At 46.6% G+C, this 27,963-nt stretch overlaps 2 protein-coding genes across 3 annotated transcripts in view; one reads left to right on the top strand and one right to left on the bottom strand.

Moving 5' to 3' along the window:
- Positions 1-10,014: 10,014 nt before the first annotated feature.
- pkmyt1 (protein kinase, membrane associated tyrosine/threonine 1) lies at positions 10,015-24,222 on the bottom strand. Of its 2 annotated transcripts, none has more exons than XM_073033890.1 (8): positions 24,035-24,217; positions 23,143-23,525; positions 17,006-17,514; positions 16,511-16,617; positions 16,055-16,227; positions 12,153-12,412; positions 11,171-11,242; positions 10,015-10,430 (listed from the first exon to the last, which is right to left on the bottom strand). In XM_073033890.1, exons 2-8 carry the CDS (start codon positions 23,476-23,478, stop codon positions 10,277-10,279), a joined length of 1,611 nt encoding a protein of 536 aa, XP_072889991.1. In that variant the 5' UTR covers positions 23,479-23,525; positions 24,035-24,217; the 3' UTR covers positions 10,015-10,276. The 2 variants fall into 2 exon arrangements, 1 of the variants encoding a protein (XP_072889991.1); XR_012096894.1 differs by having other exon boundaries at positions 10,290-10,587; positions 10,647-11,242; positions 24,035-24,222.
- Positions 24,223-24,373: 151 nt separating this feature from the next.
- elob (elongin B) overlaps positions 24,374-27,963 on the top strand; it is a 35,769-nt gene continuing 32,179 nt past the window's right edge. Inside the window, exon 1 of the mRNA XM_073033892.1 lies at positions 24,374-24,522. Within this exon, the coding sequence (XP_072889993.1) occupies positions 24,520-24,522 (3 nt within the window). The 5' untranslated portion in view covers positions 24,374-24,519. The remainder of the gene's footprint in view (positions 24,523-27,963) is intronic.

Genomic DNA, 27,963 nt, shown 5'->3' with positions numbered 1-27,963 from the left:
TCATTTTTCACACGATCTTCCTCACCCTATCTTTACTGAACACCCCAATCCTTCCTTCTCCACTGACTCCTCAAACTCTCTTCCCCCCTCTCATCCTAGCTGTAATCCCTGCCTTGTCTTTACCATCTCTCTGACCTTTCTCTCTTTGAGGTAGAATATTCTGTCCTCAACAAGGGCCTTACCTTTGTCCCCCTGTGTAACCTCAGTAAGTTCTGCACCTACCATGAACCAAGCTCTTCTTCCATCGCCTCCTTCACCAAGCTCACTTTGACAAGGTTTCCCCACACTAATTTCCACCCTTTCTCCTGCCTCTTCTGGCAGACCCCGCTCTGGTCTTCTGCCTACTCTGGATCTTTTCATCTCCAATTGCTAACGTGACATCAAAAGGAGGAAAAGAGGGATGTAACCCCCTGGGTCGCTTCAGGCTCGCTCAGTTCGTTCTCGTCTAGGGGGAGCAGCCTTCGGCCCCACCAAACTGGGTAATCAGCTGGTGTGGATGCTGTGTGATGTCCCCGCCTCGCCCACAAACAGACAGTACACCATACGCGATTAAATGAGTACAATTTATAAAGGTTACTATAACTAAGTGATTAATAATGATACAGTATATATGAAGGAAAAAAAGAAAAGGCGCCAAACTTATCAAAGTCCAAACCACTTCGTGCACAACCGTTGGAGCTCAATTACTGAAGTCTTCTGGCCACCATTCGATCCCCTCCGAACTCCTCGACTTGCAGCTCAGGACCACCTGAAGTGGTCAACCAAGCACATCTATCTACGTCTCCTCTCCTCGGGGTACCTCCTGGCCTTGGACCCCCCCCCCCGGGTCCGTTCCTCGCCCAGTTTACAGCATCGCGTCCTCTCTCTCTCACCCCCTCGCGCCGATCTCCCCAAAAGCCCGCCAACAATAGCTTACAGACTCAGAAGAAAGAACAACATTAATCCCAATTGGTTAACAAAGGAATTCAATTCTCGTTATCAGTAAATTTTAATCCAAACAAGCTTCCAGCACTCTCTTGCACAAAGAAGCATTCCTACTTTTAACAAAACAAAGAAGCCATTTTGATTAACATATACACAGTAACAAAGAAAAAGAAGAAATCCCCTTTACAGGGAGAATAAAGCTGTCCTTTTCTGATTGGTTGCCAGTGACTAGTGGTGTTCCACAGGGGTTGGTCTTGGACTGCTCCTTTTCATAAATCAGTAGTTTGGATGATGGAATTGATGATGTTGTAGCCAAGTTTGCAGACAATATGAAGATGGGTGGAGGGGCAGGTATTGTTAAGGAAGCAGGGACTCTGCAAAAGGACAGACAAATTAGGAGAATGAGCAAAGAAGTGGCAGATGGAAAACAGTGTGGGGAATTGTATGGTCATGCCCTTTAGTAGAAGGGATAAAGGTATAGACTATTTTCTAAACAGGAAGAAAATTCAAAAATCAGAGGTGCAAAGGGACTTGGGAGTCCTTGTGCAGGATTCCCTAAAGGTTAACTCACGGGTTGAGTCAGTGGTGAGGAAGGCAAATGCAATGTTACCGTTCATTTCGAGAGGATTACAATACAAGAGCAAGGTCAGACCGCAGAGTATTGTGAGCAGTTTTGGACCTCTTATCTAAGAAAACGTGTTGGCATTGGAGAAGGTTCACGAGGGTGACTCTGGGAATTAAAGGGTTATTGTATGAGGAGCATTTGATGGTTCTGGGCCTGTACTCATTGGAGTTTAGAAGAGTGAAGAGGGTACTCATTGAAACCTATTGAATATTGACAGGTTGGTGCAGAAAAGATATACTGGCTTTTGAGGTGATGCAGAGGAGGTTCACCAGGTTGATTCCAGAGGTAAGCGAGTCAGACTGTGAGGAGAGATTGAGTCACCTGGGAGTGTACTCGCTGGTATTCAGGAGGATGAGAGGAGATCTTATAAAATTATGAAAGGGATATATAAGGTAGAGGCAGGAAAGGTGTTTCCACTGGTAGGTGAGTCTGGAACTCGGGAACATAGCCTCAAGATTCGTGGGGAGTAGATATAGGATGGAGATGAGGAGAAACTGCTTTTCCCAGAGAGTGGTGAATTTGTGGAGTTCTCTGTCCAATGAAGCAGTGGATATATTTATGACAAGGTTGGATAAATTTTTGCATAGTAGGGGAATAAGGGTTATGGGAAAAAGGCAGGTAGGTGGAGATGAGTCCATGGCAGATCAGCCACGACCTTATTTAATGACGGAGCAGGCTCGATGGACTAGGTAGCCTACTCCTGCTCCTATTTCTTATGTTCTTATGAAAGAATGTTTCCTATAGGGGTGGGAGGGGGGCATCTAAGACCAGAGTATCCAGCCTCAGAATAGAGGGATGTCCATTTAGATCAGAGATGAGAGACATTTCTTTAACCGGAGGTTGGTGAATTCATTGGCGTAGATGACTGTGGAGGCCAAGTCATTCAGTATACTTAAAACAATGGTTGATGGGTTTTTTCATTAGTCAGGGTGTCAGACGTTATGGTGAAGGCAGGAGAATGAGGCTGAAAGGGATAATAAATCAGCCGTGATGGAATGGTGGAGCAGACTTGATGAGCTCAATGGCTTAATTCTGCCCCTGTGTCTTATGGTCTTGATCAGCGTTCCTCTCTCCTATTTCAGTGCCCTTCACTCTCTCCACACCAATCCCATCCTCACCATCAAACTTGCTGGAAAATGGTTGCTGTTGTAGTCTGATAGACTGGCCTCTACCTTGCTGAGGCCAGGCAGCGTGTCTCAAACAACTCCTATTACTTAACCTCTTGCACAGGAACCCACTCAGGAACTTCAGGCCATTATCCCCTGCACGATCACTAATCTTATCAACTCTGGGATCTCTCCACTGCCACCAACCTCATAGTCCCCTTATCCTTATCATTTCTACCTCCTACCTAAGATCCACAAACTTCACTGACTGGATAGGCCCATTGTTTCTGCCTGTTCCTGCCCTACATAATTCATGTCCACATAACTTTACTCAATTTTATCCCTCCTGGTTCAGTCCCTTCCCACCCATTTCTACAACTTCTCAATGCTCTCAATCTCTTCAACACCTTTTAATGCCTTGGTCCTGATTTTCATCATTAGTGTACAGTTCCTATACACTTCTATCCCCCATCAAGAAGGCCTTAAAGCTCTCTGCGTCTTTATCAACAACTTTTTTGACAAGCTGTCCTGATGAAGGGTTTTTGGCTTGAAACATTGACTGTTTATTCCTTTCATAGATGTTGTCTGACCGGCTGAGTTCCTCCAGCATCTGCTGAATCTCTTTTGGTTAACAAGGTGTGTTAGACTTCATTAGTTAGTGGAGCAACACTAGTCACTGTCAGAGAGTCAAAAAAGGCTCCCTTTATTCCCATTTCTTTACCTCTAGACAATCAGCCAACGATCCTCCATCCATACTAATATCTTTTCTGTAATACCATGGGCTTTTAACTTGTTAAGCGGCCTCATGTGTGGCACCTTGTCAACGGCCTTCTAAAAATCTTAACTACACAACATCCACCAATTTTCCTTTGTCTATTCTGCTTGTTATCTCTTCAAAGAATTCCAATAGATTTTTCCCTTGAGGAAACCATGATGACTACAGCCTATTTTGTCATGTGCCTCCAAGTACCCTGAGACCTCATCCTTAATAATCGACCCCAATATCTTCCCAATCACTGTCAGACTAACTGGCCTCTAATGTCCTTACTTTTGCCTCTCTTCCTTCTTGAGGAGTGGAGTGACATTTGCAGTTTTCCACTCTGGAATCATGCCAGACTCTATTGATTCTTGAAATATCATTACTGACGTCTCCAGAATCTCTTCAGCCACCTCTTTCAGAACCCAGGGGTGTAGAACATCTGGTCCAGGTGACTTATCTACCTCCAGACCTTTCAGTTTCCCATGCAGCTTCTCTCTTGTAATGACAACTTGACATACTTCTACCCCCGGGACTCTCAAGCTTCCGGCATAGTGCCAGTGTCTTCCACAGTGAAGGTTGATGCAAAATTCATCCACCATTTTCTTGTCCTCATCAGCATCATTTTCCAGTGGTCCGATATCTACTCTCGCCTTTCTTTTGCACGTGTGTGTGTGTGTGAAGAAACTAGAAACTTTTGGTATCCTCTTTAATATTACTGTCTAGCTTACCATTGAATTCCATCTTTTCCTTCTTTATGATTTTTAGTTGCCTTGTGTTAGTTTTTAAAAGCTTCTCAATCCTCTAATTTCACACTAATTTTTGCTGTATTGTATGCCCTCTCTTTGGCTTTTATGTTGTCTTGGGACTTCTCTTAGCCTCAGCTGCATTATCCTGCCTTTCAAATACTTCGTCCTTGGGATGAATATATCCTGTGCTTTCCGGATTGCTCCAAGAAATTCAAGCCATTGCTGCTTTGCTGTCATCTCTGCTAGTGTTCCCTTCCAATCAATTTTGGCCATCTCCTCTCTTATGCCTCGTTAATTCCCTTCACTCCACTGTAATGCTGATGCATCTCCAACTTTAGCTTCTCCTCAAATTCTATCATATTATGATCACTGACCCCTAAGGGTCCCTCCACCTTAAGTTCTAATCAATTCCAGTTCATTGGAACAAAATCCAATCTAGAATAGCTGATCCCAGGTGGGCTCAACTACAAAGCCATTTCATAGGCAATCTACAAATTCCCTCTCTTGGGATACAGCACCAATCTGATTTTCTCAATCTGTCTGCATATTGAAATCCCCCATGACTAACATTGTCCTTTTGATATGCATTTTCTATCTCTTGTAATTTGTATAGCACATCTTTACTGCTGTTCAGAGATCTGTAAATAACTCCCCTCAGAGTCTTTTTACCCTAGCAGCTTCTTAGTTCTACTCATAACCATTCTACACCTTCTGATCCTACTTCCTCTTCCTAATAATTTCATTTTTTACTAACAGAGCCACCCCACCCCTTCTACCCACCTGCTTGTCCTTTCAATACATTGTGTATCCTTGGACATTAATCTCCCTGCAATACTCTTCTTTCAGCCACGATTCAGTGATGCCCAGAACATTATACATGCCGAGCTGTAACAGTGCTGCAAGTTCATCTACCTTATTCGGTGTGCTGCATGCATTCAGATGTAACGCCTTCAGTCCTGTTTTGTCCCCCTTTTCAATTTTGTCCCCCTTTTACATTGCATCTCATCCCATTCACTGCAATTTTGCCCGGTCATCTGCAGTTTCACTACACACTGCCTCTGTTTGTAAACTTAACTACCCCCATCCTCAACCCTATCACTCTGGTCATCATCTCCCTGCCAAATTAGTTTAAACCCTCCTGAACAGCACCACCAAACCTATCTGCAAGGATATTGGTCCCCTTTAGGTTCAGATGTAATCCGTCCCTTTTATACAGGTCATACCTTCCCCAGAAGAGATCCCAATGATCCAGTAATCTGAAATTTTGCCCCCTGAACCATTCCTCAGCCACACATTCATCTGTTAAATCATCCTATTCTTACCCTCACTGACATGTGGCACAGGCAGCAATCCAGAGATTGCCAACCCAGGGGTCCTGCTTTTCAGCTTTCTGCCTGCAGGAGCTCCCTGAAATCTCTCTTCAGAATCTCATCACCTTTCCTACGTCATTGGTGCTAATATGTACCAAGACTTCGAGCTGCTCATCCTCCCCCTTTAGAAAGCCATGGACCCAATCCTAGATACCTAATGTAAGCATTCCACAAATTGCTTTTCTTGGGATCCAGCACCAACCTAATTTTCCCAATTTACCTACATATTGAAATCCCATGACTATTGTGACATTGCCTTTTTTACATGCCTTTTCTACCTCCCATTGTAATTTGTGTCTCACAGCCACTGTTCGGGGGCCTGTACATAACTCCCATCAAGGTCTTTTCACCCTTTCAGCTGAGTGCGTGTCTTAAGGCTCATGGAGGTCATTGTTGCTGGTAGCAATGAAAGAAAGGTATGTCCAGGATGTTGAGTGTCCTTAATGGTGGATGCTGCCTTTTTGGGGCATTGCCTTTTGACGATTTCCTCATTGCTGGGGAGGCTAGTGCCCAAGATGGAGCAGGCTGAATTTGCAATTTTTCCAATACTGTGCAGTGGTGACCTATTACTGTAGAATGTTCTCCATAGTACATCTGTACGAATTTGTAAGAGTCTTTCGGTGACATTACCAAGTCTCTTCAGACTCCTAATGAAATATAACCGCCGTTCTGCCTTCTTGCATCAATATGTTGGGGCCAGGATAGATCTTCGGAGATGCTGGCACCCAGGAGCTTGAAGCTGCTCACCCTTTCCACTTCTGATCCCTCAGTGAGGAGTGGTGTTGTATTGGTGTGCTGGATCCAGGACAAGACACCCAAGATGCTAATGTCCAGGGATTTAAAGCTGCTGACTCTCTGCACTGTGAACCCCCCACCCCCAATGTAGACTGGAGTACATTCACCCTACTTCCCCTTGTTGAAGTCAATGATGAGCTCTTTAGTCTTGCCGACGTGAAGTGAGAGGCTCTTGTGGTACCACTCAACCACTCTCTCGCTCCGGCACACTGACTCAGCTCCACCTGTGACTCGCCTAACAACAGCAGTATCGTCAGCAAATTTGTAGATGGCAATGGAACTGTGTTTAGGCATGCAGTCATTTTGTACTTAAGGAGTAGAACAGAGGGCTACACGCATAGCTTAATGTGTGCCTGTGTTGATGGTCGGCGAGGAGGAGACATTTTTCTCGATCCTCATGGATTGAGTTCTCGTGATGCGGAGAAGATCTTGGAAAGGCCAGTCGAGAGGTGAAGTTTGGGACTGCACATGACTCGGAAAGCAACAGATCTTTACTTCAGAATGAGAATCAGGGTTATTATCACTGATGTACATCATTAATTTATTGTTTTAAGGTGGCAGTAAGTAAAATGCATGCAATTATGATAAGTTATAAAAATAAATAAGCAGTGCAATAGAGGATTAATGAGGTAGTGTCCATGGACCATTCAGAAATCTCATGGTGGGGGGGCTGTTCCTAAAATATTGAGTGTGGGTCTTCAGGCTCCAGTATCTCCTCCCCAATAGTAGTAACAAGAAAAGGGCGTGCGCTGGGTGGTGATGGATGCTGCCTTCTTGAGGCTCTGCCTCCAGAAGATACCCTCCATAATGGGGAGGGTTGCACCCATGATGGAGCCTGCTGAGTCCATAATCCTCTGCATTGGCCAAACTCTGATGCAACCAGTAAGAATGCTGTCCACGTTATATTTGTAGAAACTTGCAAGTCTTTGGTGACATACCAAATCTCCTCAAACTTCTAATGAAGTAGTTTCTGGTGTGCCTTCTTCATGATTGCATCAATACATTGGGCCCAGGATAGATCTTCAGAAATGTTGACACCCAGGAACTTCAAGCTGCTCACCCTTTCCATTGCTGACTCTTCAATGAGAACTGGTGTGTTCCCATGACTTCCCATTCCACAAGTCCACAATCAAATACCTTGTTCTTACTCATACTGACTGCAATGTTGTTGCTGTGACACCACTCAACGAGCTGATCTACCTCACTTCTGCAAGCCTCCTCATCACTGTCTAAGGTTCTAACAATAACTTTACATCGTAGAGTCTATGAATGACACTGGAGGCAGACAGCTTCAGAAAAATGTACAGGAAGGAGATAGTGAACCTAGTGACATGGTGTCATGAAAGCAACCTTTCCCTCAATGTCATCAAACAACAGAGCTGCTCAGTGACTTTAGGAGTGGTGGTGGGGGTGCGGGGAGAGATGGTGTATGTTATCTTGCCTACATCAACAGTGTTGAGGTCAAGAGAGTTGAGAGCTTCAAATCCCTTGGTGTGAACATCACCAATAGCCTATCCTGGTCCAACCATGGAGACACCACAGCCCAGGGAGGTCAGTAACGCCTCTACTTTGTCAGGTGGCTGAGGAAATTTGTCATGGCCCCATCAACCCTCACCAATTTTTATCGATACACCGCAGGAGGTATCTTATCCAGATGCATCACACTTAGTGAAGCAAATGCTCTGCCTGTGACAAGAAACCGCGGAGTTGTGGACACAGCTGAACACATCAGACACCAGCCTCCCCTCTACAAGTATAGAAATGTACAGCACAGAAACAGGCTTTTCAGCCCATCTAGTCTATGCTGAACCATTTAAACTGCTTACCCCCATCGACCCGAGACCTCTGGTTGTAGTTCCACCCAACCTCAGTGGAAAAAGCTTGCTTGGCTTTACCCCATCTATACCCCTCAGTATTTTGTCTCCTCTCAATCTTCGATGTTCCAAGGAATAAAGTCCTAACCAACTCAGTCTATCCTCCTTTTGTTTTCATAACCAGGGCCTCAATATCTCTTTAAAAATAAGGTTCCCTACACCTGTTATCTTTACCTTTTATTCTGACGGACATGTTTTATACTCTCAAAATTACACTTTTGAAGGCCTCCCACTTGCCAAGTACAACTTTGCAAGAAAACCGCCTGACTCAATCCACATTTGCCAGATCCTTTCTGGTAACATCAAAATTGGCCTTTGACCAATCTCAACCTGTGGACCAGACCTATCTTTGAATACTAGTTTGAAACTAATGTCATTATGATCACTAGATGCAAAGTGTTCCCCTACACAAACTTCTGTCACCTGCCGTGTCTCATTCCCGAATAGGAAATCGAGTACTGCGCACTCTCTTGTTGGGAATTCTGTGTACTGATTAAGGAAACTTCCATGAAAACATTTGATAAACTCTATCCCATATAGTCCTTTTACAGTATGGGAGTCCTACTCAATATGTGAAAAGTTAAAATCACCTTCTATAACAACCTTACGTTGTTTTGCAAGTCTGCAATCTCTACAAATTTGTTCCTTTAAATAGCTCAGTGATCTGTAATATAACCCCATTAACATGGTCAGACCTTTCTTATTTCTCAGTTCCATCTATAACACCTCACTGGATGAGTTCTGCAGTCTGTTCTGACTGAGCACTGCTGTGACATTTTCCCTGACTGGTAACGCCATTCCTCCTCCTTTAATCCCTCCTGCTCTGTTGCATCTAAATCAACGGAACCCTGAAATACTGAGCTGACAATCCTGCCCCTCCTGCAACCAACTCTCACTAAGAGCTACAAGATCATAATTCCGTGTGTTGATCAATGCCTTTCCGACAATACAATGATGCATTGAAATATACGCAGCTCAGGACACTCGTCACACCATGCTCAACTTTTTGATTCCTGACTTTGAGGTCTTTAACAACATCTATCTCCACTGTTCTGGCACTCTGGTTCCCACCCCCTGAAACTCTATGGACTCTCTTTACACCTCACTGCTTTGAGAAAGCAGCCAGCTTGATCAAAGACCTCACCCACCCCGGATATTCTTTTCTCCCCTCTCCCATTGGGCAGAAGATGTGAAAGTGTGAAGGGGAGTAGGGAGGGTGGTGAGATCCCTCTTGTATGATAAGATGGACTCTGGACCTCACAATCCACCTTGACGTGGTCCTCACAGGTTATTGCCTGCCTGCACTGCACTTTCTTTGTTATATCTTTCTCTGCATTCTGTTATTGATTTCCCTTGTGTGACCTCACTGTACTGATGTGGTGAAATGATCTGTATGAATGGCATGTGGACAAAATGTTTCACTGTACACAGGACAGTGACAGTCCAGAGGAGGGACATCATCACTCGTGAGGAGGTACTTGCCCCGACTGTCACAGTGTACAGTTGGGACATGTGGACAGAACCCTGCCTGGATAATTAACCACACAACCAATCAGCCAAAGAACAAGCTGTTTATTTCAAGGAAACATACACAAAAACTCCAATATTTTAATATGTACACAGCGGCAGTGCGCAGAATGTAACCAGTTCCGATCCCGAAGCTACAATACCCGGATCTAATCATCAGTGAACTCCGAGTGGGTTGGGAGGGGAAAGATGGGGGGAGTGGGGAGGGGGAAAGGGGATCTACATCAGAACCTGGTTTGGCCACACAGTACACTCCACTCTCTTGCCTTGCAATGGTAAAAGCCCACCACTCCACCCATTAAACTGGCAAAAGTACAGCCTGAGCCCTCCCCCCACTAAGGATTGGTTACCCCCACCCCACTCTCCCCTCCCTGCCACCAGCGCCGCAGCAATGTTACATCCCCACCCACTGCAGAATGGTGCCACAGTCTTCACCACCTTCCCAGCTCCTCAGGAATGGTACTCCCCTGCCCCTACCCAATACCACCAGAAAAGGATTCATCCACACATCCCTATAAAATAACCCTCACCTCCCCCACAGTAACACACTCAGTCACACTCAGCCGATTCAAAGAGGCTAAGCAGGTTGCGGGGCTCCAAGGCTGGCCGGCCAGAAGAGGGGCCCATCCTGTCCTCCTCGGCAAAAGGGAGGGGCGAGTCCCCTCCGATACGGCTGAGGTTGGGGCTGGCTCGATTGGGTGTCCTGCAGATGAGGGGGGTACAGGAATGGGTGGAGAGAGCAGAGACCAGAAACAGTCACAATACCTCAGACAACCTGATAGATAAACCCCCTAAACCCCTGGATTAGATCCCAGCCTAACCCACACCCAGGACCAGTTACTCTTTATATAAACCCACTTCTAGGACCTGTTATTCTATAAACAAACCCCTGGATTAGATCCCAGCCTCGTTCCCACACCCAGGATCTGTTACTCTTTATATAAACCCACTCCCAGGACCTGTTATTCTATATACAAATACCTAAACACCTGGATTAGATACCAGCCTGTAACCATTTCCTGGGATCAGTTATTCTATATATAAACACCCCGAACGTCTGGATTAGATCTCAGCCAGTAACCCTCTCCTGGAGATTTGTTATTCTATATATAAACACCCCGAACGTCTGGATTAGATCCCAGCCTGTAATCCTCTCCTGGGGATTTCTATTCTATATATAAACACCCCGAACGTCTGGATTAGATCCCAGCCTGTAATCCTCTCCTGGGGATTTGTTATTCTATATATAAACACCCCGAACGTCTGGATTAGATCCCAGCCTGTAATCCTCTCCTGGGGATTTGTTATTCTATATATAAACACCCCGAACGTCTGGATTAGATCCCAGCCTGTAATCCTCTCCTGGGGATTTGTTATTCTATATATAAACACCCCATCCCAGTCTGTAGTTCCTGAAATATAACCATGCTGAATGTGGCACACCTTCGGATACTGGAATGTTCAGCAGTCAGGTTTCGTGGGGTTGATGTGCTCCCTAATGAGGGTTTGGAGACACTGTTGAGAGAGGACAAATTACTAATGACAAAATTCAAGTGTCTCATCCCATCACACACTCCCAGGGTCAGAAACAGAGTGAAACTTCCTCCACACTGTCCCATCACACACACCCAGGGTCAGATACAAGGTGAAGCTCCCTCCACACGGTCCCATCACACACTCCCAGGGTCAGAAACAGAGTGAAACTTCCTCCACACTGTCCCATCACACACACCCAGGGTCAGATACAAGGTGAAGCTCCCTCCACACGGTCCCATCACACACTCCCAGGGTCAGACACAAGGTGAAGCTCCCTCCACACGGTCCCATCACACACTCCCAGGGTCAGACACAAGGTGAAGCTCCCTCCACAGTGTCCCATCACACACTCCCAGGGTCAGACACAAGGTGAAGCTCCCTCCACACGGTCCCATCACACACTCCCAGGGTCAGACACAAGGTGAAGCTCCCTCCACACGGTCCCATCACACACTCCCAGGTCAGACACAAGGTGAAGCTCCCTCCACACGGTCCCATCACACCCTCCCAGGGTCAGACACAAGGTGAAGCTCCCTCCACACTGTCCCATCACACACTCCCAGGGTCAGACACAAGGTGAAGCTCCCTCCACACGGTCCCATCACACACTCCCAGGGTCAGACACAAGGTGAAGCTCCCTCCACATGGTCCCATCACACACTCCCAGGGTCAGACACAAGGTGAAGCTCCCTCCACATGGTCCCATCACACACTCCTAGGGTCAGAAACAGGGTGAAGTTCCCTCTGCACTGTCCCATTACACGTTCCAAGGGTTAGATACGTAGTGAATCTCCCTCCACACAGTCCCATCACACACTCCCTGGGTCAGAAACAAGGTGAAGCTCCCTCTACACCATCTAACACAGATTTCAGCTCTCTACACACTGACCTGCCAGACAGAAAACTGAATTCATTGGAATCGAGGTCCTCGGAGTGAGACGGGAAGAGCACCTTGGGCAGAGCAGTACTGTGGTGTCGCTCAAAGAAATCATCCCCGAAGATGCTGTCCTCCCAGTCACTGAAGAGGCTGCTGTCATTTAGGCCGGAGGGAGGGGGAGAAGATGGAGGCGGACTGGGCCGGCGGAAAAGCAGCTGTAGCAGGGGGCTGCAGAAAACTCGCCACAGGGAGAAGAGGAGGGACAGCAGGAACTGGGGGGGTGGACACACACACACACACACACACACACACACACACAGAGTGAGAGAGAGAGAGGGGGGCAGATAGAGAGAGACAGACACACAGTGAGGTAGGAACAGACACACAGAGCGAGAGACAGAAGCATTGGCAGTTGGGTAGGGTGGGGGGGGAGAGAGAGAGAAGTCACATTATCAGTAACATCTTCACCTACGATCATAAGAAACAGCAGCAGGGGTGGCCATTTGACCTATCAAGCCTGCTCTTTTTCAGTTAGATCATGGCTGATCAGGCCATAGACCAATCCTGATTCTGTTTCTAGACTCAGATCTACCTACTTGCCTTTCCCCCATAACCCTTCATTCCCTGCTATCTGTTGGTTAAAACTATTTAACGAGGCAGCCCCTAAATGCCAGGATTCTGATAGAGGTGGCTGAAGAGATTGTGGAGGCATTAGTAAATGATCTTTCAAGAATTACTAGATTCTGGAATGATTCCAGAAGACTGGAAAATTACAAATGTCACTCCACTCTTTAAGAAGGTAGAAGAAAGGAAATTGTAGGCCAGTTAGTTTGATTTCAGTGGTGGGAAGATGTTTAAGGATGAGGTTTCGGGGTACTTGGAGGCACATGATAAAAGAGGCCAAAGTCAGCATGGTTTACTTTGGAGGAAATCTTGCCTGACAAAGCTGTTGGAATTCTTTGAGGAAATAACAAGGATGGATAAAGGAGAGTCAGTGGATGTTGTTTATTTGGATTGTCAGAAGGCTTTGACAAGGTGTCATATATGAAGCTGCTTAGCAAGATGGTGTTACAGGAAAGATACTAGCATAGATTGGCTGATTGGCAGGAAGCTAAGAATTGGAATAAATGGAGCCTTTTCTGGTTGGCTGCTGGTGACTAGTGATGTTCTGTGGGGGTCCATGCTGGGACTGCTTCTTTTCACATTACATATCAATAATTTGGACAAAGAAATTGATGGCTTTGTGGCAATAGTCATTACACTTTGGTAGAAGGAATAAAGGCATGGAGTATTTTCCAAATGGGGAGAAAATTCAAAATCAGAAGTGCAAAGGCATGTGGAAGTCCTCATGCATAATTCCATAAAGGTTAACTTGCAGGTTGAGCTGGTGGTAAGGAAGGCAAATAAAATGTTAGCATTCTTTTTGAGAGGACCATAATACAAAGGCAAGGATGTAATGCTGAGGCTTTATAAGGCATCAGTCAGACTTTACTCAGAGTAGTGTGAGCAGTTTTGAGTCCCTTATCTAAGAAAAGATGTGCTGGCTTTGGAGAGGGTCCAGAGGAATGATCCCAGAGTCCACAAGAATTATCCCAAGAATGATTCCAGAGTCCACAAGAATTATCCCAGGAATGATTCCAGAGTCCACAAGAATTATCCCAGGAATGATTCCAGAGTCCACAAGAATTATCCCAGGAATGATTCCAGAGTCCACAAGAATTATCCCAGGAATGAAAGCATTAACATGTGAGGAGTGTTTGTGGCTCTGGGCTTGAACTCACTGGAGTCTAGAATGAAGGGATAATCTCATTGAAACCTATCGAATATTGAAAGGCCTAGAGCGAGTAGATGTGGAGGGGATGTTTCCTACAGTGGCAGAGTCTAGGACTAGAGGGCACAGCCCCAGAATAGAAAGGTGTCAATTTAGAAAGATGTGGAAAACTTTCTTTAGCCAGAGAGTGGTGAATCTGTTGAACTCTTGCCACAGACCTCAGGCCAAGTGACTGGGTATACTTAAGGCAGAAGTTGATAGGTTCTGGATTAATCAGGGCATCAAAGGTTATGAGGAGAAAGCAGGAAAATGGGGTAGAGCAAGATGATAACTCAGCCACGTTGGAATGGCAGAACAGAAGCGATGGGCTGAATGGCCTAATTCTGCTTGGACGGTACCCCAAGACTTTTGCACAATACTGTATGCCTTGTGGTTTACTGCTTCCCTGGGCAGAGAATGCCACAGGTTCAATCGTCTTTGGGAAAAGCAGTTTCTCATTATGTCATAAATCTATCCCCCTGAATCATGAAGTTTTGTCCCCTAGTTCTAGTCTCACCTACCAGTGGAAACAACTTTCCTGACTCTATTTTATTTGTCCCTTTCATAATTTTATGAGACATCCTCTCATTCTGAATTCTAGTGAGTATAGTCCTAGGTAACCCCCTCATCTCTGGAATCAACCTGGTGAACCTCCTCTACACCGCCTCCAAAGCCAGTATACCTTTCCTCAAGTACAGAGACCAAAACTACACGCAGTACTGCAGTACAGCTTCATCAGTACCCTGTAGAGTTGTAGTGTAACCTTCCTGCTCTTCAATTCAGTTCCTCTGGCCATGAAGGCCAAATTCCATTTACTTCCTTGATAACCTGTTGCAACTACAAACCAATATTTTGCTATTCATGCACAAACACTCCCAGGCCCTTCTGTGTGACAGCATGCTGCAATCTTTCACCATTTAAATAATAATCTGATCTTCTATTTCTCCTTCCAAGGTAAATGACCTCGCATTTACCAACACTGCATCCTGTCTGACAGACCTCTGCCCACATCACATGACACATAACAATTAGTATAAAAACATATCTACTTTAATATTTCACGCTGGATTACTTTCAATAATCTTTCTTTTCTTTGTTGCTTGTTTAGCAATTCTTTGTATTTTTAAAGTTGTGTCACTACTCACTACCCTTATGAAGGAAATAAAGGAAGCTATCAAAACTAACCGTATGTTTGATGCCTTCTTCCTTTCCTTGGTTACCCTAAGCTGTCTTTGCTTTACCCATAACACCTTCAAAGTTAAAGTAAACTTATTATCAAAGTACATATAACTATATACAACCCTGAGATTTACTTACTTGAGGGCATATTCAATAAATCTAATAACCATAATAGATTCAATGAAAGTCTGCACCAAATGGGCGGACAAACAGGGTGCAAAGGACAACATACTGTACAATTACAAAAATAAATAAGAAATAATAATGTTAATAAATAAATATTAAGAACTTGAGATGAAGAGTCCTTGAAAATTAGTCCATTGGTTGTGGGAACAGTTCAGTGATGGGGCAAGTTAAGTTATCCCCTTTGGATCAAGAGCCTGATGGTTGAGGGGTAGTAACTGTTCCTGAACCTGGTGGTGCGTGTCCTGAAGTCATCAGTGGGAAGAGAGTATGACCGGGGTGATGGGGAACCCTATGATGGAAGCTGCTTTCCTGCCACGGCACTCTGTGTATGGATGTGCTCAGTGGTGGGGAGGGCTTTATCTGTGGATGGACTGGGCTGCATCCACTACTTTTAACTGGAATATACTTTTGCTGAGCTCTTTGAAAAATCTCTATGAATGTCTCTTGAAGCTAGTCTACAACAAACACGCGAGGAATCTGGCAGAGTAAGGGCAGGGACTAAACAGGAAAGGGGTGTTAAATGAGGAAGGGAGACCGACTTGTGAAGAAGCAAGGGGTCAGGAAGAGAGGGTGACAGGACAAAGGAGGGAGAGACAGAGAGGGAATAGTGATAAAATTAGGGAGGAGAGTGTAGGTGATTGGTGTTTGACAGAGTTGGTAGTTAGGGGAAGGGGAGGGAGGAGCAGCAGGGAAAGGGATGGCAATGGAGCGCGGGGGGTGGGCCAGGGTACACACTAACCTGCCACAGGACCAGTGCTCGCTCCAAGCCCGACAGCATCACCAGCCGGAGGTGCCTCCACCGCCGGACCCTGCGTAGGGCGGGCAGCGACAGCAGCTCCTCCACCGTGGGTCGCCGCCGGGGGTCCGGCTCCAGCATCAACCGCAGCAAGTCCCGCAGTGCAGGGGAGAGACCTGGGGAGGGAGAGCAACAAGGAAAGAGTTACTCTTGTTCCAGTCCTCGACCATAGGGTGGAGTCCGCGCTGTCTGTCCAGGAAGTCCGCAGCCTCCCTCCTCTGCACCGACGCGGGGTCTCTGTCCCAAATATGGGGTGTCAGACTTCCACTTTTCCGTCTACCCCAGCGCAATACTTCCGTCCACTCCCCTCCATCCCCTGCCTGGATGCAGGAAGGCTGTCTGCACCCTGCCCAGATGTGGGAAATCCCTGACCCTCTGTCCTCAGCTCCCCCAGCTTACCAGACACAAACTCTGGGGGCAGGTATCCTCGCCGCAGTCTCTGCCATCCCTCCCCGCTCCGAGGGAGCTCCAGGTTACTGCTGATGTCTAGGATCGACATTCCCAGGCTGCGAAGGGAGAGAAAAAGAGAGAGAGAGAGAGACAGACAGACAGAGAGTTCATCCTGTCCCAGAGAGGGACAACGTGCCGGCTACCCAGTACTGGGGGAACCAGGTGTGCAATGCCAATTCTGGACAGGGGGAGAGAGAATGCCCGATCTCAGAGGTAGGGAGTGGACAGGGAGTCTGATGCCTGGTCCGGCCCCAGAGAAGGGGGAGGAGTTAAGGATGGTGGGAGGGGTAGCATGTCCTGGGATGGGAAGAGACTGGACAGGATAGGAGGGGAAACAAGCTGTGTGTGGGGGGGGAGCAGGGATTACAGTAGAAAGGAAGGGAAGGGGAGGGACGTGGGGTTGATGGGGGGAAGGGGGAAGTGGTGAAGAACGCCCCGCCTTACCTGAAGACGTCGGCCGCTGTGCCGTAGACCCCATCCAGCAGCTCAGGTGCCATGTACCGTGGGTCTCCCTCCTGTGCCTCCTCCTCATCCTCGTCCTTGGCGTTTTCTCCGTCCCGCTCCACCGGCAAAACCAGGCCGAAGTCGCCCAGTTTGCAGACGCCCCCTGCCCCGAGCAGGACATTGGCCGGCTTGACGTCGAGGTGTGCCAGGCCGCGCCGGTGGAGGTGGCCCAGGCCACAGAGCAGGTCGGAGAGCACCTCCCAGACACGGGTCTCGGGTAGGGCCCCCACCAGCTGCCCCTGCAGGCTGCCCCCTTCGCACAACTCAGTCTGGATATAGAGCTGGCCCCGCTCCTCCCAAGCACGCACGAAGGTCAGCAGGTTGGGGTGGGGGCCCAGTCCTTCGTGGCGACGGGCCTCGGCGAGGCACCGCCGGCGGTCTCGCTCACCCCGGAATGGCCGGCGCGAGCGCTTCACCGCGTACAGGCGGCCATTCTCCCTGCTTCGTACCTGGTAGATGGGAAGAGGGGTTTGTGGGGTCAGAAGGGAGGGACAGACAGGAAGGGAAAGACTATTTACTATCACGTTCCCAGCTCACTCACTTCGTGCCCTGTCCTGCCAATAACTGTTCGCTTTGTAGCACAGTGCGAAGAGCCACTGCCTCTGGCCTCCACACACGGGTTTGATCCCTACCTCCAGTGCTGCCTGGGCAGAGTTTAAACGCTCTTGCTGTGACCTCGTGGGATTAGCTGGAGGGGCAGGTCGCGTTGAGGAAGCAGGGAATCTCCAGAAGGACTTGGACAGACAGGGTGAATGGGCAAAGAAACAGCAGATGGAATACAGTGTAGGGAAATGTATGGCCATGCAATTTGGTAAAAGTGAAGGCAAACTTCTTTCTAAATGGGGGAGCGAATTCAGAAAATGGAGGTACGAACTGCAGGATTCCCTAAAGATTAACTTGCAGGTTGAGTCAGTAACAAGGCAGGGAAATTTCAAGAGGACTAAAATATAAAAGAAAGGGTGTAATGCTGAGGCTTTATAAGGCATTGATTAGGCCACACTTGGAGTATTGTGACCCGTTGTGAGCACATCTAAGAAAGAATGAGCTGGCATTCAGAAGGGTCTAGGGGAGCATCATGGGAATGATCCTGGTAACACTTTGAACGTACTCTCTGGAGTTTAGAAGAATGGTGGGGGGGGGGGGGTGGAATGTCATCAAAACCTATCAAATATTGAAAACCCTTGAGAGTGTATATTTCCTATAGTGGGGGAGCCTAGAAGCGAGGGCACAGCCTCAGAACGGAAGAACATCCCTTTAAACAGAGATGAAGGGATATGTGCTTAGCCCACTGCTCTACTCTCTCTACAACCATGACTGTGAGGCTAAGCACAGGTCAAAAGCCATCTATAAATTTGCTGATGTTCCAACCATAGTTGGCAGAATGGTGACCAGAGGGCATACAGCAGCAAGATATAACATAGTTAAGTGGGGTTGCAGCAACAACCTTGCACTCAACGTCAGTAAAACCAAAGAGCTGATTCTGGACTTCAGAAAGGGAACACACACCAATCCTTATAGAGGGATCAGAAGTGGAGAGAGTGAGCAGTTTCAAGTTCCAGGGTGTCAACATTTTTGAAGACCTAACCTGGTTCCAACATATCGATGCAGCAAAAAAAGAAAGGAAGACAGTGGCTATATTGAGGAGATTTGGAGTGTCACCTGAAATTTGCATGTGAGCTAATAAAACTTGACATGGACTCTGATAGAGTTGAGGGTGGAAGTGTTTGCAGGAAGGGGTAAAGAGAGAGAGAGAGGGCAAGGTGGGGGAAAGTGGGCATTGAGGCAGTGGGAGGGGGCATTTCAGGGAAGCAGTGGGAGCGATGGACTTAATGATAGACTGTTTAGTTTGTGGGAACTTACAAGAAAGCATTCAAAAATGGGTCCTAACTGAAGCACAACTCACATTTAAAAGAGCAGTTGAAATTACTATATCAATGGAAACAACAGGTAGAAACACAATTGAATTTCAGTCAGGAATGAAAGTGAAAGTGAACAAAATTGCAACATCTGAACAGAAACCAGCCTAGCCGAATAAATTTGTGTTACCATTGTGGAAGGGGCTCACGTACACCAAATAAATGCAGATTTAAGGTAAAACTTGCAGAAAATGTAACAAAGCAGGACACGTGCAAAGAGCATGTTGGTCAGGCAAAAATCAATGGACTGCACAGGGAAGAGAGAAAAATAAAAGGTCAAATTGCAGCTTCAAAAAGATCACTAAGCTGCATGCTGTTGATGTAAGATAGCAGCCTTGAGATTTACAATGTGAAAACTAACAATAGAGGAGCAATATGGCTTACATCAGAAGTGAACGGTAAATTAATTAAAATGGAATTGGACGTTTACTCAGCTGTTTCACTCATTCCACAAAGTCACTGAAGCCTGCAGATATCCAACTAAGAATTTATACTGGAGGTAACTGCTGTGGGAATGACATTCGTAACACTGAAATATACCAACCAACAAGCCAGATTGGATTTGTATGTGGTAAAAACAGGAGGGCCAGCATTGTGGGGCTGTGATTGGCTAAGCCGACAAAAACTTGATTGGTGATCTATCCAGAATTTGCATGGCACATCCCCTGCAATAGAGTCAGCTGAAAGCAAATCGAAAAAGTTTTGGATGATGCCACAGCAGCGTTTGAGGATGACCTAGAAAATTCAAGCCATTCGAGGGTAAAATAGTGTCAAATGAAAATGCTTATGGGGTTCACGATACCATCGGTGATAGAAAGTGAACGTGATTACATGGAGGCTGAAGGAATTTCTTTCTAAGGTTGACTGTAGCCCATGGGCAATGCAAGTGGTCCCATTAGCCAAAGACGACAGGTTTGTCAGCATCTGTGGTGATTTAAAGATCATGATCAACCCAGTACTGAAAGTAGATCAGTACCCTCTGCCCACAATAGAGGATGTATTTGCAAACCTCTGGAGCGAAACCCTTCAAAATTGATTTAGCTGAGGCCTACCTACAGATAGAGATGGAAGAGTCCAAGGTGTTTCTCACCATAAACAGTCACAAGGGTTTTATCATTACAATGGGCTTATTTTGTAGCACCTGCATCTGCACTCTGGCAGACAGCTATGGACCAGATGCTGCAAGTCTGCCCAGGCACTCAGTGTTGTCTGGATGACATCGTTACCAGTAAGGATTATCGGAAGGACATCTCCAAATTCTCAAGACAGTGTTAAAAGGTTAGAGGATTATGGGCTCAGAGCATAACGCAGCAAGTGTGAATTCTTTAAACCAAGCATCACTTACTGTGGTAACACCATGGACACACAAGGATTACACAAGTGTGCTGACAAAATTCAAACAGTGGTGGATTCCCTGAGGCCAAAGGATGTGTTAGGGTTGCAGTCTGTTTTAGGATTTGTCAATTTACTGTAACAGGTTCCTGGCAAACTTGGTGACTATGCTCTACCCCCTTGAACTCATTACTGCAGATCAAGAAGAAATGGCAGCGGACAAATCGGTGTGAGGTGTCTTTCAAAAGCGTAAAGGAAATGGTGACCTCAGACACTGGACTCACACATCATGATCTACATCGTCCAGTGAAACTTGCCTGTGACTGTGCCCTGTGGTATCAGTGCAGTCATGTCACAGGTTATGAGTGATGGAAGTGAATGCCCCATAGACTTTGCATCACATTCCCTTACCACCGCAGAGGAAAATTACGCATAGGTTGACAGAGAGGCCTCAAGTCTGGTTTGGGGCATAGAAGTTTCAACCAGTGATTGTATGGGAGAGATCTTACCCTTATTACTGATCATCAACCTCCTGTGTCCATTTTCAATCCCTAGAAATGTGTTCCACGAACAGCAGCAGCACGAATGCAAGAGACAGGCTCAGTTTTTTGGAGGACGGAATAATAAGATTGAATTCAGGAGGATGACTAATCATGGAAATGCTGAAGGTTTGCCCTGTTTACTCTTGAAAAAAAGGAAATACCTGAAAAATTTACAAAAGAGGGCACTCCTCTTGACGCATTCTCCCTAATGCAAATCAAGTCTCCCTATTACAGCAGAGAAGATCCAAAGGGAAACCAGAAAAGACCCCACACTGAGTTAGGTCTGCACTGTCACCCAAGGTGGCTGGAACATGCAACAGAAATTCCAGTTCCATTTTTGCCAGCGCTGGGATAAACTTGCCCTTAATGGGGGCTGTCTTATCACAAACTGCAGATGCTGGAAATCTGAGCAATCACACAAAATGCTGGAGGAACTCAGTAGGCCAGGTTGCATCTATGGAAAAGAGTACAGTCGGCCTGAAACGTCGACTGTACCTGTTTCCATAGATACTGCCTGGCCTGCTGAATCCCTCCAGCATTCTGTGCTGTGGGGGCTGCCTTAGGTGGGGTTGAGAGCTGTCGTAACATCCGAGCTGAGAGTTAAAGTGTTGAATGTTGGCTCTAAACTTCCTCTGGTGGCCTGGGATAGATAAATCAGCAGATCAAACAGCTTGCCATGAACTGCTCGAGATGCCAACATGTCCAGAAGATGCCAAGAACAACACCACTACATCCTTGGGATGAGTCTGCATTGCCCTGGCAGAGGATTCATGTGGATTTTGCTGGGCCGTTCATGAGCATAAATTTCTTGGTAGCAGTGGATGCAGATACAGAGTGGCCAAAAGTGTACCCAACATCCTCCACTACAGCCTCACACACCGTCTTCTCAAGTACTGGTGTTGCAGAAACTAACAATTCCTGAAAACGAATGGAATAAGACATTTGCACCATACCACCCAGCTACAAATGGCTTGGTGGATAGGTTTGTCTAGGCATTCCCAACTTTTTTTATGCCATGGATCCCTACCATTCACTGAGGGTTTCGTGCACCCCTGGTTTAGAGTCTAAACAATGCACTGCGAGCATTGTCAGAACAGACTATGCTTACACTGAATCAGAAGCTCACCAATATTCCCCTTACATATCGTAATGCAGAACCAACAACTCACCAGTTATGATATTTCTGGGAGGTTCGTTGTGCTCATTCTTGGATCTCCTCAAACCCAATCTCAGGACTAACAGTCCTGTCGAGGGACTACAGAGAGGTTCAAACGTGGGTAAACATAAAAATCTACAGCACATTACAGGCCCTTCGGCCCACAATGTAGTGCCAACCATGTAACCTACTCTAGAACCTGCCTAGAATTTCCCTACCACATAGCCCTCTATTTTTCTAAACTCCATGTCGCTTAAAAGACCGTGTTGTATCCAAATACAATACTTGGAAAGATTAAGGGCAGAAATGGACCACTTTCCTATACACAGTGGAGATTACGTCTGATGTCATCTGGAGACAACATGTTGGATCAGTTGAGGAGAGCAATCAATTGTTAGAGAGGAAAGGTGTCCGGACCTGTCAGAACCTCTTCTTGCAGTCCTAGACTCAACTCCTACAACACCACCACACAGGAGGCCACAGAACCTGAGATTGTTTCACAGCAACAAGCCTTTCCTACTGAGCAGAGTGACCCTCTCTGTCAGGAAAGCCATTAGCCCACAAGAGGAAGAAACACTCCATAGCAATTAAATCTTTAGACCTGAATGGGACAACTTAAAGTTTACTATGCTGTGGATATCTATGTAGTAGCTGTATTATATAGACATTCTCCAATGAGTTGCGAGTTGATAGCCAAGCAGGGAAGACTGCTGTCTATTTAATATTTGAGTAATAAGGTAATAAGGAGTAATCTTAATCTTACTTAAGATTTTTTTTGCGCTTAACTAATTCATTATGAGTTATATGTAAAAGTACGTGAATGGCATACGCCATTACGCCACCACATCATCTGTGCTCACCTCACGAAAAGTAAAAATAAAACGAGTACATGCATTACTCTTTCGATTTTTTTGTGTTTTGGAGTTACAAAACACAACAGCGTGGATATGGGGGAAGGGCAGGGGTAAGGTTGTGAGGGAGAAGAATGGCGAGGGATGAGGGTTTGGGTCGGCGAGGGAGCAATGGGCAAAGGGGAGGGGGAGAGGGGAGGCTGGATCGAGGGGTGGAGGAGGTTGGAGTGAGGTGGGAAGGTAGAGAGAAGGGAGGGAGAAGGGAGGGGATGTAACCCACCTTAAAAACATCCCCAAAGGAACCGCGCCCCAGCTGACTGATCCTCTGGAAACACTGCTCGAAGTAGGGCAGGTCCTTGCTGCCATCGTAGCTCCCCTTGTTGAGGGGCAATGAGGCTGAGACGCTCCTGGGCCTTGTCCGGGTCCAACTCCTCGCTCTGTTGGGGAAGACCCGTGTGAGGGGCAGCCCACCCCAGACAGGGGGCCGGGGGGTGGGTCTTTCTCCCGCTGTCAAACCTTCCCCCCGGCCCTTCTTCTTTGAGAAGTGGGGCTCCTGAGCCTGCTGGAAGAAGGCAGGAACAGGGAGGGGGGTGCGGGCCAGTGGGGACTCCCCCATGGGGTCAGCCCCTCTTGAGTCACGTCCTTCCCGTGCTGGCGTATCTTCTACCGAGAGAGAGGGAAGAAAGAGAGAGTGAGACAGACAGAGTGTCAGTCAGAGCAACAGAGAGTAGACGAGCGTGGGGGGAGAGGGGGAGCGGGTCAGACCAAAGGCGAGCAGGCAAGAGGTCCAGACAGAGAGAGAGAGAGAGAGACATTGCCAATCCTCCCTTCATCACCCATCATAATCCCTCCCTCTCCCTAACTTCAATCTACCCCTCCCGTCCATATCCTCCTCTCTTCCCTCATTCTCCATTTACCATGCATTCCTCTCATTGTACCTTCCACTCCCCACCTCCATGCCACTCCACAACCACGCTTCTCCCTAACTCGTCGCTCCCCCTCAACATTCCCTCTCTGCCTCGACCCTCCTCTATCCTTCTCACTCCCTACTTCCCCTCACAACCAGTCTCCTCCATTCTATTCCCCGACCCCATTCTCCCGTATTGTTTCCCTCATGCCCACGCCCCCATCCCCTCCCCTCACCTTCCAGGCCACCAGTCAGTGCGTGTTACCTGTTCATTAAGCCGGTCACCGACAACTTTACAACTCCCTCCAACTTTCCCTTCTCAGCGTCCACTAGCGCTTCCCGCCTGATCGTCTCACCTTTGACCTTCCCAGTATGGGGCATAATTTCTGCAAGCGGCACTGATGGGCTGAAGTTCCTTTACCAACGTGGCCGCCGCCCTCACCAACATGGGGCATAATTTCTGCGGGCGGCTCTGAAGGGCTGGAGTTCCCGTACCAACATGGCGTTATCGTGACGCTGACGGGAGATGGAAAAATCACATGGTCAATGCGCTTGGCACTTTGGGCTAGTGGAGGACCGACGGATGGCCTTCCCAATTTGACGGTCACATAATGTATAGAACGGCCCCGCCTCCACACAGCAGAGCCGCCTTGTCACGTGGGACGGGCGGTCACCACGCCGGCATTGTGGGATAGCGGAGGACCGAGCCGGCGGGTCACGTGGTGCAAGGCTGCCCGGGGCTGCGGCGACATGGTAAGTGAGGGAGGGTGGCCGGGGTAGACGGCTGGGTGGGGATTGCGGATGGTGAGACGTGGGCGCGGAGATGGTGTGGGGGTAAGGCCATCACTTGGAGCAGGTGGGGGTCTTAGACCGTTTCGGCCCTGACCCCGATCTTGGGACACAGCGGGCTGGTTAGGCCGCAACACCGGGCTGGGGTTCGGACACTGGTCGGGAGGGGACAGTGGTACTAGAGGGAGGGGAAGTAGACAGTTAAATGTCCCCTCGGCTTTACATCAGCGCCAGAAACTGATATGCACGGGGATAATTAAACGCAGAGGCAGAAATACAAAGAAAATTAAGCCCACTAACAAATCCATACAGAGAGAAGTAAACACCTCCATAACAGAGAGAGAGAAATAGATGTTCCTATAACAGAGACAGACAGATGTATGTACAGAGAGAAATAAATGGCCTTATAGCATAGAGAAATGTATATAGAGAGAATTAAACCCTTCACAGCACACACAGATAGGAGAGAAGTAAATACCCCGTAACAGGTAGTAACAGGTATGTAGGTAGTAAGAATTAAATCCGCACACACCAGAGAGAGACTGATAAATAAACAGAATTAAGGCCAGCCATAGAAAATAGAAACTTACCCCCACAGAGAATTCATTCACCCACACGTTCTCAGACTGATGTATACAGGAAGCATTAAGATCAAACCCTGCCCCACGTAGCAGTGACAGACATACCCCCATAACATAGGGGGAGATAAATGGAGATGATTAAACCTCATGTAGCAGAGGGAGACCCATAGAATTAAACCCATGCAACTCTGAAGGTAAAGGGAAACAGATATTGGCAGAGGGCAATAAGCCCCCATAACAGGCAGAAATATATATATAAAATTAAATCACTCCATAGCAAAGATCAATACTTGCATATAAAATATAATATATACAAAATATAAAATTAAAAAACACCCCCTTGCATATATGGGAACTTAAAACCCCTAATTCAGAGAAACATATATATAGAAACCCCATAGCAGAGAGGCAGATAGAACCCCTCTCCTCCATGCAGCAGAGAGAGTATTACAGAGAAAAATTCTCTCTTACTCTCTCTCTTAAACACACACACACTCACTACCTTCACTCCCCCATACAGAAAGAGACCTCCACACTTAAGGGAGGGAGGAAGAAGAAAGGAAATTATAGGCCAGTTACCTTGACTTCAGTGACTGGAAACATGTTGGAGTCCATTATTATGAGGTTTTCGGGTACTTGGAGGCACATGATAAATTAGGCCAAAGTCAGCATGGTTTCCTTCAGGGGGAATCTTGCCTGACAAGTTTGTTGGAATTCTTTGAGGAAATAACAGACAAGATAGACAAAGGAGAGTCAGTGGATGTTGTTTACTGAGATTTCCAGAAGGCTTTTGACAAGGTGCTGCATGTTAGACTGCCTAACAAGATGAGAACCCATGGTGTTATAGGAAAAAAATACTAGCATGGTTAGAGGATTGGCTGGCAGGAGACAAAGTGGGAATAAAGGGAGCCTTTTCTGGTTGGCTGCCAGTGACAAGATCTGTTCTGCAGGTGTGTGTTGGGACACTTTTCAGGTTATATGTCAACAATTTGGATGATGGAATTGATGGCTTTGTGGGCAAGTTTGCAAACAATATAAAGATTGGTAGTGGAGCAGGTAGTGTTGAGGAAGCAGGGAGTCTGCAGAAGGTCTTAGACTGGGCAAAGAAGTGGCAGGTGGAATATTGTGTAGGGAAGTGTCTGGTCATGCACTTTGGTAGAAAGGCATAGACTGTTTTCTAAATTCAATTTAGAAAATTCAATAATCGGAGGTGCAAGCGGACTTGGGAGTCCTTGTGCACGATTCTCTAAAGGATAACTTGGATGTTAAGTCAGTGGTAAGGAAAGCAAATGCAATGTTAGTATTCATTTCAAGAGGACGAGAATACAAGAGTAATGATGTGATACTGACGATTTATAAGGCAGTGGTCAGACTGCACTTGGAGTATTACGAGCAGTTTTGGACCCCTTGTTGAAGAAAAGGTGTGCTGGCATTTGAGAAGATGCAGGGGAGTTTCATGAGTGCTATTCTGGGAATGAAAAGGTTAAATACGTTTGATGGCTCTGGGCTTGTATTCAGTTTAGAAGAATGAGGGGGGAATCTGATTGAAACCTTTCAAATATTGAAAGGCGTAGACAGAGTGGATGTGGAGAGGATGTTTCCTATAATGGGGAAGTCTAGAACTAGAGGGCACAGAGAGATGTCCTTTTAGACAGAGTTGAGGATTTTCTTTAGCCAGAGGGTGGTAAATCTGTGGAGGCCAAGTATTTGGGTATGTTTAAAGCAGAGGTTGATACATTCTTGATTATTTGTTGAGATGCAATGTGTAGCCGGCCCTTCGAATCGTGTTGCCCAGCAACCCCTGATTTAATCCTAGCGAAATCACAGGACAATTTACAATGCCCAATTAACCCACCAACCAGCATGTCTTTAGACTGTGGGGGGGGGGAAACTAAAGCACCTGAAGGAAACCCACGCAGTCACAGGGAGAACCTATAAACTCCTTACAGACAGCGGCAGGAATTGAACCCATTGTGCTAGCCACTGTGCTACATGTTGTATGGAGAGACAGTTATGTACAGAATTAACATCCTCCTCCCCCCCCCCATTGCAGAGAGAGAGAGATAATTAAATCTTCTGTTTCAGAGAAAGAGATTCTGTGTGAATTAACAGAAAATAGCAGTGAGAAATAGATATATCATCATGTGCCATGTTGTATGACGTGGGCCATTGTTGTCCTATCTAAGATCAGGATTGTTCTTGGCAAAATTTTCTATTGACTTCTTCTGGGTAGTATCTTTACAAGATGAACCATTAACAATACTCTTCAGAGATTGTCTGCCTCGGGTGTTGACAGAAACATCACCAGGACTTGTGATGTGCACCAGCTGCTCATATGACCGTCCGCCACCTGCTCCCATGGTTTCATGTGACCCTGATCGGTGGGGAGGCTAAGCAGGTGCTACACCTTGCCCAAGGGTGACCTGCAGGAGGGAAGGAGCACCTTACACCTCCTTTGGAAGAGATGTATCTCTACCCATGTAGAGATAGAATTCATCCTCCCTATGTGGCAGAGAAAAGGAAATGAATATAACAGAGCACATTAAACTTATTGCAGGGAGTGTTGTATATACAGAGTGAAAATTGACCCCCGCAATAGAGAGGTAGACATGTACAGCCAATTAAATTCTCCCATAGCACAGAGAGAGAGATGCACAGTAAGAATTCATCTCCCCATAGTAGCTCGTGACAGATATATATACACGGTGAGACTTATATTCTCAAAGCAGAGAGAGACAGATATATGGAGAAAATTAAATGCACCCACGCCAATAATGGAAAAATACAGATAGATACAGACAGAATTAGACTCCCATTGTAGAGG

Source organism: Hemitrygon akajei, chromosome 31 (genome assembly GCF_048418815.1).
Source record: "Hemitrygon akajei chromosome 31, sHemAka1.3, whole genome shotgun sequence".
Taxonomy (NCBI): Eukaryota; Metazoa; Chordata; class Chondrichthyes; order Myliobatiformes; family Dasyatidae; genus Hemitrygon; species Hemitrygon akajei.
Note: the sequence above shows the minus strand (reverse complement) of the source record. Positions and strands in the feature narration are given on the sequence as shown.